The sequence below is a fragment of the Bombus vosnesenskii genome, unplaced genomic scaffold, assembly GCF_011952255.1.
Source record: "Bombus vosnesenskii isolate JDL3184/JDL3185 unplaced genomic scaffold, Bvos_JDL3184-5_v1.1 scf7180000013263, whole genome shotgun sequence".
Classification (NCBI taxonomy): Eukaryota; Metazoa; Arthropoda; class Insecta; order Hymenoptera; family Apidae; genus Bombus; species Bombus vosnesenskii.
The window spans coordinates 131,507-141,991 of NW_022882923.1; the positions used below are offsets into that span (position 1 = coordinate 131,507).

At 30.8% G+C, this 10,485-nt stretch overlaps 3 protein-coding genes across 5 annotated transcripts; 2 read left to right on the top strand and 1 right to left on the bottom strand.

Moving 5' to 3' along the window:
* The first annotated feature begins 443 nt into the window (after window positions 1–443).
* On the top strand, window positions 444–6,029 carry LOC117232639 (exportin-6-A). 3 transcript variants are annotated; one of them, XM_033492154.1, is made up of 16 exons: window positions 444–677; window positions 1,133–1,336; window positions 1,449–1,640; window positions 1,724–1,883; window positions 1,998–2,254; window positions 2,331–2,497; window positions 2,577–2,883; window positions 2,970–3,062; window positions 3,342–3,510; window positions 3,586–3,724; window positions 3,809–4,167; window positions 4,234–4,561; window positions 4,638–4,835; window positions 4,909–5,187; window positions 5,260–5,425; window positions 5,503–6,029. In XM_033492154.1, exons 1-16 carry the CDS (start codon window positions 675–677, stop codon window positions 5,578–5,580), a joined length of 3,099 nt encoding a protein of 1,032 aa, XP_033348045.1. In that variant the 5' UTR covers window positions 444–674; the 3' UTR covers window positions 5,581–6,029. The 3 variants fall into 3 exon arrangements, with proteins under 3 accessions (XP_033348045.1, XP_033348054.1, XP_033348043.1); XM_033492152.1 differs by lacking the exon at window positions 444–677 and adding an exon at window positions 808–828; XM_033492163.1 differs by lacking the exon at window positions 1,133–1,336.
* Window positions 6,030–6,125: 96 nt separating this feature from the next.
* Window positions 6,126–8,820, top strand: LOC117232657 (putative aldehyde dehydrogenase family 7 member A1 homolog). Its single transcript, XM_033492176.1, has 9 exons — window positions 6,126–6,314; window positions 6,447–6,663; window positions 6,742–6,929; window positions 7,005–7,204; window positions 7,281–7,396; window positions 7,489–7,617; window positions 7,696–7,805; window positions 7,935–8,195; window positions 8,262–8,820. The coding sequence occupies exons 1-9, from the start codon at window positions 6,159–6,161 to the stop codon at window positions 8,472–8,474; spliced, it is 1,590 nt and encodes a 529-aa protein (XP_033348067.1). The 5' UTR covers window positions 6,126–6,158; the 3' UTR covers window positions 8,475–8,820.
* Window positions 8,491–10,405, bottom strand: LOC117232676 (methyltransferase-like protein 5). Its single transcript, XM_033492209.1, has 6 exons — window positions 10,037–10,405; window positions 9,815–9,920; window positions 9,626–9,747; window positions 9,388–9,539; window positions 8,871–9,217; window positions 8,491–8,800 (listed from the first exon to the last, which is right to left on the bottom strand). The coding sequence occupies exons 2-6, from the start codon at window positions 9,840–9,842 to the stop codon at window positions 8,508–8,510; spliced, it is 942 nt and encodes a 313-aa protein (XP_033348100.1). The 5' UTR covers window positions 9,843–9,920; window positions 10,037–10,405; the 3' UTR covers window positions 8,491–8,507.
* Between the last annotated feature and the right edge of the window lie 80 nt (window positions 10,406–10,485).

A 10,485-nucleotide genomic window follows, 5' to 3' on the forward strand; every position in this document is an offset into this window, starting at 1 on the left:
TACGTTGTGCAATAGATCTGTTTATGCGATAGATATGCATATCTCGGCTATGTTTATACTTCCTTTTTCGGAGATATTGTTTGAGCTATCTTTCTTTTACTAAGTAAAGAATGAATATCGGTTTCTAACCGGATATATATAAATATTCATACAAAACAGCAATATGTATAAGATAGAAAAGAAATATGAAGTCACGGCATAGATGAGAAAAGACTAGAGAGAAATACGATAGAGAATTATACACTTACCTATATGTATATAATCCTATAAAATAAAAAAAATCGTATAAATTTCAAGTAACATTACAAGTACTTCATTTTTCGCGGTTGAAATAAAGAACCAAAGCTCTAAAACGAATCTTCAATAAAAACGATTGCTTTTTTCATTCTTTCCTACTATTGGCTACATCTAGTAATGGTATACATCTAGTAATGGTATACATCTAGTAATGGTATATGATGGCTTATATTCGTACACACATATGCCAGAAATATAAGTATACTAAATGTATTCATGTGGTATCTAAGTACTTACATGCAGGAATCGAGAGATCGAGTATTTAATTACTTTGTTGGTTCAAATATGACGTTTGACAAGTGAGAGCCTAACCTTGTGTGATTTGTGTATTTATATACGGCATTTATAGCAATACACGCTCTTTAACTGTAGCTATCATGGTACGTGAAATAATTATCGTTTGATGTAATTAAACACGCGTATTATATTATGTCCTAAAATAAATATGTACGTTTTAAAATAAAATATACGTTATCGTTAAATAATTATATGAATGATAATCAATGTGAATTATTTTACAAACAAATGCAGGTATATCGTTAATGGGTTTTAAAGATAACACGTAAATCTCTTAATATTTACTACTTAGGAAATGAATGGATTCCTTTGTCAAAATTATCATTAATTATTAAATTAAACTGAATAAAGGAAAATTACTAAGGAATATTTTGGAAATGTTTTCCACTTTCATAAAGAAAAGTTTAAAAAATTCTGATTAAAAGATTGTTTTCATAATTTCCAATTTCTATCATATATAATACTGTGCATAGTTTTTGTTTGGTATTTTGATATTTTGTTTCATTACTGAAACACAAAGTAAATATTACATTTACAGGACAATGATGCAGTTGCTCTGCAGAATTTGGAGCATCTGATGACTGAATTTTTCTCTCCAGAAACAACAAATGAACGAAAACGTATAATTGAAAGAAGTTTCCAGGAATTCGCAGGACAAATTGATTCCTGGAGACCGTGTTTACATTTCTTGTCTTCTACTAACAATCATTATGTCAGTATGTTTGCTTTATCTACATTAGAGGTATGAACTAACACAATTGAATTCCATCATTTTAATTGTTTGTAAAGTAAAATTTTCACAATTCAAAAAAGGATAAAAAATTAAATTAGTTATGAAATGAAAATTATTGTAGACGACAATTGGGAGAAGATGGCCAATACTGCCATGGGAAGACAGAGCTCTCACAAGATCAACTTTATATACATTATCATTAGAAAGAGGTGTAGCTCCTTTTGTAAGAAACAAAGTAGTAAAACTTGTTGTAGATATTGCTAGGCATGATTGGCCACATTTCTATCCAGATTTTTATTCAAATATCTTACAGGTTTGTATATATTTTAGCATTGAACTTAGGTTTTCAATTAATTGTTTCGATCTAACTTTTAATTTCCTTGTATGCATTGATAGTTATTAAGTCACAAGCATACAAGACTGTTGGGTCTCATTTACTTGCGAACAGCTTCGGAGGAACTAGCCACTCCAAGAGAAGATTTACCAATACAAAGGAAAAATGAGTTATTTAGATTTCTTAGTGCCCAAGTACCACTGACTTTGGATTCTCTTACAGGTATAGTTCATATATCTTACATTATTTCTATCTTCATTAAAAAAAGCTATGTAATTATTATTTTTGTTTAATATTTATTAAAATATTTGTTAAAATATTCTAAAATATTTATAGTACTTCTAAAAGAAGCAACAAAATTGCAAAGTCGTTCTGGAACAGTTACACCACCTCCATCACCCACTAGCGGTCAAACAGTAGCACCTGCAAGAGCTATTCTAGACGTAGAAGGGTTAGCCACAGGAACTAGTGAAGTGTGTATAGCAACATTGGATGTGTTAGCACATCTTTTCAGTTGGATTGAATTATCAGAACATATCTCTACAAATTTACTGGATGCTATCTTTACCTGTGCCAGGTATCACGATTCAATGGTAGGATTGCGTATCAAATATCACAATATATTGTAATTTAATTAGCAAATATATTAATCATATGTTTTATCAACAGAATGGCAAACAGATTGAAATGGCCGTACAAGCTGTGACTACGATAAATGAACTTTTATATCGACCGTTATGTTCTCCCGACGTAACCGATAGATTATTAGTAGAAATATTTCAAAATGGAGTCACATTATTTCAATTTTTGGAACGTTTGGATTCTATAAATGAAAGGTATTGAATGGTGTGAAGCATCTGACAAATTCTTGTAACTAAAGGCATTACATTTGTGAAAAAGTTATTATATTTCTAGTTATATGGAAAAGCTGACAGAGTTCTTACAATTATTTGTAACAAATCATCTGAAGAGAGTTGAATCGTGTCCGAAATTTCCAGTAAATACGTTATTAGAAGTCTTGTGCCATCATACCTTTCAGCAATGCTCAACAGTAAATGGATATCTACGATGCTTAGATGTTTGGACTACACTTTTAGAAAGCACTCAGTCTCGGTACTCACCAGTATCATTAGCTCTTGCCGAGAGAGTATTGCAAAAAATGAGTTTTAAGCTCAATACCCGCACATTGAAAGATCTTGATACAGAAAGCTTAGACGAAAATGTAAGGAAAATGTAATCTACAAAATTTCATCGTATTTGTCCTGTTTTTAATTTAGATCTATTTTAATCTGTACATTTTTATTATAGGAAGAAACAGAGTGGCAGCATTTCTTAAGATGTAATATAGAGTGTTTAGCAAAAATAGCAGATATTTCTCCGATTCCGATCTTTACATTATTGGTAAAATTTTCATCAATTATACATATATATATATATATATATCAATCAAAATATATATATATATATATATCATCAAAATTTCATCAATTATATATATATATATAATTATTATATATTATATATATATTAAATATATATTATATATATATATCATTTAATTAATCAATTATATATATATAATTATATAATATATATATATATATTATATAATTAAATGATGAATTAAATGATATATATATCATTTAATTCACAGTTTTTAATTGTGTAAAACCTTTTTAGTATCGTTCTTGGAGGGAAGGATTAATAATGTTTGGAGAATTAGGTGCTGTTATTGCTAACAATCAAGTTATTTTGTTAAACGAATCAGAAGCATCAAATGTACACGCGCATTTACGAGATTTAGCTTCTACTACTCAAGCGTTAGCTAGATTGTATTCACTTTTCCTCGGTAAGTTAGTTCTTATACATATAATAATATCATGATTATGATTTAGCACAATATAATTGTTTAATAAAAAATAAGGTGATGATCAGAGTATTGACCAGTCATTAGCTGAAGAAGTAGTGTCTCAAACATTAGATGCCTGTAAATTTGCCAAAACAAACCAATTGTACAAAGCATCATTGCAACCAGCTGCAATTGTAATAGATCTTATAGAAGTGTAAGTAATATTTATAAAGAAAAGTATTTTTATGCAATTTTTAATATAATGCAGCTTATAAAAATGCTTCGTTTTGTTGACCAGTCATTCACAGTTGTTAGCATCACTCCAAGCTTGGTGCCATTGGATAGCCAACAGGCCAGAAAAGACAAAAGAATCACTATGTCAACGATGTATTGATTCATGCATTTTAGCATTAGATTATACAACATTCTGTGACAATCCACCACCAGCGAATTTAACTCATTCCGCCACACATCTTTTCCAAAGTATCACTGCTGTGTTGAAACCTGTTTTATGGGATGAACCCACGTTTAGAAAGTTAATTTCAATGGTAACATATCCATTCCTTAAACCTGATACAATAAAAGTACTACGAAGGGCATTAGTAAATGCAATTGTCTTACCACATGGTGATGGATCTATTCGAGAAAGATTGTTGGGTAAGTAATTAAATGCTTACTAAGTAATAAATCTTAATAATACATGTATGATTTCAATCCATGTAGGCACGATGGTATCGACATTATCTATACCTCTCGGTTTAGAAGGACAACTTGCACCTTCGGAATCTACCATTTCAATGACAGTAGTGCCATTAACTCAATTATTAGAAGACTGTTCTGCCTCATCCACAACGATAAAAAAAATGTTACATTCGTGCTTGGGATCAACTATAAATCGAACATTAGAATTATTGCCATATATGATAAGATGTCAAAGTGTATGTGAGATTCTGCTTAGTTTTTTGCATTCAGTGTTTTCAGTACTACAACAGCAACTAGGCCCTGAGTTTACTCAAAATGCAGTTCAAAGAATGCTATACATTTATACTAGGTAGATCATTTCATTTTTAATAATTTTATTTAATTTATATCATATAATTTTATTTTCATATTTGATGCATTTGCAGAGAAAATATATCCGCGGGACCTGCATTAGATCAATTATTAGAAATCTTAATATTGGTCGTATCAGCACCTAGTAATGCATTTAAAGCATTTGTTCCTTCAGTGACTAATTTATGTTTAGGCCAAGTCTGGCCTGCTGTCGGGAATGATCTTAGTGCATATCCAGATACTACACTTGTGTTATTAAAACTTTTCCACAGGTACTATACGAATTGTATTTTGACTATTTAAATCATTAATGTAACAATAATAAAATTTAAATATTTGTTTTAGTATACTTATGCATCGATGGCAATATTTTTATAATACTTCTATACTACGCACCCTCGGTCATACTGATGAAGAGGAATCCGTCGAACACAAGGAAGAATTAGTTGCAATTTTAGAAGCTTTCGGCCAAGCTCTTCTTCAGCCGGATGTTAACATATTTCGTCAAAGTCTACAAAGTCTAGAACAGTTAAATGTACGATGGCGGCTTTATCAACGAGCTGTGTTCAAAGTTCATTTACTCGAGAGATTTCTAATGGCGTTATTCACTGTTCTATTTCAACAGTTAGTGGGATATTCTTGAATTACAATTTGTTTCACTTGAAGTGATAAAATATCTTAAACATTTATTTCTAGATCCCATAATTTATTGGCGGATGAGATTGCAACTGCTATTCATAGTTTAGCTTCAGTTAATATAGCATGGTTTTTCGGACATTTTTTGCCAACATTCTTGGCAAGTTGTGAGGGTGTAGATGACATGCAAAAAGCTACATTATTAGGAAACTTTGACAAGTCTACGGTAAGTAGAACTAGAAAGATCATTTCGTAAGTAAGTTAATAAATAATTTTCTTACTGACTTTATTACGTATTAATAGGATCAACCGACTTTGACGAGATCAGTGCTGCAGTTAATTTCTGATCTACGGTGTTATCAATTTTGTCGACCGGGCTGAAGCAGTTGCATTTCAATGCGAAGATGCATTACGATGACATATTCAATATGAGTTTCAAAATTTCAGTAATGAAATTTTGAAAAAGCAACATTTTTTATCAATTTCCGTGCCTCGTGGCATATACCAAACATTTTTAAATCATAACATGTAAAGAGACGAATGTTTCTTAATGTTACAATTCTGTATCACCTTGTGATGTTACTAACATTATTTTAATGTTAGTAAAATAGGATAAAACTCTTTTTTAAATATTTTAAGTGTTACATTTATACTTTCTAATTCAATCTATTTCATGAAGTTTTATTGAAGAAACATACTTCTGTTAGAGAACTGAATATACGCAAGAGAATTTTTATTACAGGTTTTAAAAAAACATTGTATATTAGTGTCAAACTAGCATTGTAATTATTTTGTAACATGTATGAACGTTAAACTCAATTCCAATTTTTTGTGATATTTACTGGTATTTAAGCTTATCATACCCCTTCTCTTTTTGTCGATAAGCGGTTGTTTTGATAACCCGGAGTCTTTTTATATTGCGGCTTGAAGATTAGAGAGTTAGTCGTAAATATTTAACAATGATTCGTGCGTTGTCAAGCAATAGCATCTACATCCCTCAATTACAGAAAGTGAGGCACTTAGTAACAGATCCAAAATATGGATTCTTAAAGCAGTTAGGCCTTACAACCGAGAATCCGGGTCATTATGATGGACGATGGGGAGGATCTGGCAAAGTATTCTTTTCTGTTTATTTAATCATATCGTATGACTTTTAATTTAATTCATATTATTGATTCAGTTAATAGTAATTAAAATTATACCAATTACAATATACAAGAAATGGTTTTATTAATAATGCAATGCAGGTAATAGAATCAGTTTCACCAGCAACTGGTAAAGTAATAGCAAAAGTTCAAACATCAACACCTCAAGAAGCAAGTAATGCTGTTACGGAAGCTCGTAAAGCATGGCCTCAGTGGGCATCACTGCCAGCTCCTACAAGAGGCGAAATAATGCGGCAAATAGGAGAAGAACTACGAAATAATTTAAAACCATTAGGACAATTAGTGTCTTTAGAAATGGGTATGCTTTGTTTATCCACAAAATTCTACTTTTTAATATTGTAACTTAATTTCAATATTATAATATATGACATTACAGGCAAAATATTGCCAGAAGGTATTGGCGAAGTTCAGGAATTTATTGACATATGTGACTATGCTGTTGGCTTATCTAGAATGCTCCCTGGTAGTATATTTCCTTCAGAAAGGAAATATCATGTACTTTTTGAGAAGTGGAATCCTCTTGGAGTAGTTGGAGTTATTTCTGCATATAACTTTCCTGTTGCAGTAAGCACAATTTGAAATAATAAAATGATTGGTAAATAAAAAAAATAATTAGAATTAAGAAAAAAGATATTCTAGGTATATGGTTGGAATACTGCTATAGCAATGGTTTGCGGAGATACCGTTGTTTGGAAAGGTGCACCTACTACCCCATTGACTTCTATTGCAACTACAAAAATAATTGCAGGAGTATTAGAACGAAATGGTGTACCAGGTTCGGTTGCATGTATGATAACAGGTGGATCAGATGTTGGTGAAACTATAGTTAACGACACGCGGTAAGATGTAATATATTTAAACCTTAGGAAATTTTTGTAATATCATAATCAATGCAATTACTATTATTATTTATAGCGTACCTCTAGTTTCATTTACTGGAAGTACTGAAGTTGGTAGAAATGTAGCTGTTAAAGTTCAGCAACGATTCGGAAGATCATTGTTAGAACTAGGAGGCAACAACGCAACAATAGGTAAATTAAGCAATACTAATAGCAATAATTATATCTTTATCACATGGTTACAGTATATTAAATTTAATTTAATTTATTATCTTTTGTAATAGTTGCTCCAGATGCAGATCTAGAAATGGCAGTTAGAGCAGTAGTATTTTCCTCTGTAGCAACAGCTGGACAGAGATGTACCAGTACTAGAAGAGTAATTCTTCACAACAAGATAAAAGATGAATTTTTAGGTAAAGTTTTATACTTTAGTTCAATTAACTGTAATTACAGCAAGCATTTAATAAAAAGATAATGTGTAAATTTAATAGAAAAATTGAAAACGGGATATAAGAGTATTTTGGAACGAGTAGGAGATCCTTTAGATGATAATGTTTTGTATGGACCATTACACAATCAACAAACATTAGATAAATATAAGGTACAAGTGTTGTGTTAATATCATGAAATCAATTATTAATATGATTTACAAATGATTTAACAAATATAAAATATAAAAATACAAAACTACAAATAATCAACTGATAATATAATTAACAATCATTTATAGCAAGCAATAAATAGTGCTTTACAAAATGGAGGGAAAATTGAATTTGGTGGAAAACAGATAAACAGAGTTGGCTTTTATGTTGAACCAACCATTATTACTGGTTTATCACCTAAAGCTGAAATTGTTCAAAGGGAGACTTTTGCACCAATTGTATATATTCTTGAAGCAAACTCTTTAGAAGATGCTATTGCTATTAATAATGATGTACAACAAGGATTAAGTAGTACTCTATTTACCAAGGATGTACGAAATATGTACCAGGTAAGGATATAACTACATGATTGCATTATATATGTCTCAAAATATTGAAACATAAATATTTTGTAGTGGATGTCTGCACATGGCTCTGACTGTGGGATAGTAAATATTAATATTGGAACTAGTGGAGCAGAGATAGGTGGAGCATTTGGAGGAGAGAAAGCTACAGGTGGTGGACGCGAGAGTGGAAGCGATGCATGGAAGAATTACATGCGACGTTCGACTATAACTTTCAATTGTGGAAATGAAATGCCATTGGCTCAAGGCTTGAAATTTGAGTAATTAGAATACAATTTGCGTCATGAAAATATTTTATTAATTTAATTCAAATCGTATAAAATCCACCTTAATATCTACATAGTATTGTTTATGAAACTTATATGATTGTGGTATATCAAATTTCACTTCTGCAATAACTTTGCCTTTGGCTCCATACTGTGCAGCTTTTTGAAGAACGTAATTACGCGTGCTTGTTTTATGTAACGAGTACACAGTATTTGATGCTAATTTAGTCGCGATTTCCAAAAACTTCATATCTGTGCCTGCATTATGTTTGGTACCAAAAGGTGGATTCATAATAACTGTATCAAAGAATTTCTCGAATCTCCCTGTAAGATTGTATATAATATAAAGATTTTTACTTTTAAAAAAGAGTTTTACATATTTATATATCTATACCTGGTAGATATTGTAGTATATCACACTGTACAGTTTCCACAAATAATTCTAAGTCATCGCAATTTTTAGAGAGAATGTTAAGTGCATCAGGATCTATTTCAAAACCAGTTACATGACTTGCTTCAAGCAGTTTCGCTCCAATTGATAAATGACCACAACCACAACCTAAGTCAGCAACTGTTCGTCCTTGTATATCACCAAATTGTACTTGAGCACAGTACAACATGTGTGATGCTACATGCGCACTAGTACAATATTGTTCAAGCAATATTTTAGGCTTTTCAAATCTGTCTAACTCTTGTAACCATGTCTCTAAATTACGAAGTGTAATGCTAGCCATTTTCTGTGTTTAATCATCAATTGTCACCCAGTGTTACACTTTTAGTTCTATTACTTTTAAGAGGTACCCTTAGAAGGAGGTACTTAGTTCATATTAAAAATCACTTTATCACACTTGTTCAAAGTCTGTAGAATTATTTATTACTTATTATTTGAAACTGCAACTTAATTTTTCTATTTAGTATCAAATCTTGGAAGAACTGGTAAAATAAGATTGCCAAAAGAAGAATCCTGTGTTACAAAGTAACCTGATGATGCTGCATGCGCATTATGTAAAGCAGCTCTTTGGGATGCATTCATTACAACACCATCAGAGGTCTGTGTAGGAGGCTAATGAAAACAGATGATTAAGAATATAAAAACATATAATTTATCAGTCGATCTAAACAAATATGATATATAGAATATATATTTACCAAATTAGAAGGACCTGTTGATGTAACAGCTAATGATGTATTCAATGTTGGTGCTACACCTTGCTTTAAAAGCAATTGTTTTTTTAATTGCAATTCTTCTAAGATTTTTCTATTCTGTAATTCTACAATCAGTGCGAATAAAGATTCAGTATCAATTTTATTGAAGAAAATAATTATAAATAGTATTACCTCTCGAATTTGATTGTGAAAAAGCCATCAAAGTTTTGATTTTTAAATTGGAAATAAGTTACGTCGCCGATTATATTTTACGATATAATTTATTATTAAATCTTACCTAAAAAGTATATAAAAGATATTTAACAAAGGGATATTAATTTAAATAAATTTTTGCTGACAGTTTATAATTTCGCCATCATGCTAATAGTTTCATTGTTAATCATTTTGCGTTACCTTAATTTCGTCAAAACATGAAACTCCTAAAAAATATCTTTAAACGAAGTTCTATACCAATACTTTAACTGCCATTATCGATATTATAACTACTTATCTACTTTTTTATTAACATAAAATTATTTACAATGTCAAAAGTTTGTTGCTTGTAAAATATTTACGTGTCTTCGATAATCTCTAACTTTGTTCTACATAGTAAGGTATTGTTGCGTTTGATTTTGTGTGCGTATACTTATATCGGATTGGTATACATAGACAGTGGTGCGAGGGAAAATGAATATAGAGGACACTGGTATCAGTAATAGAGAGGAATGAAGTACACTAGGCGAACAACAGTGGCGCTTCATGCCAAAGCCATTATAGCTGTGATCAATTCGCTTCACGGAATCTCGTATCCATAGAATATATATATCAGTGATACGATCGCGCTCGTTTCTTTTCCCACCAAA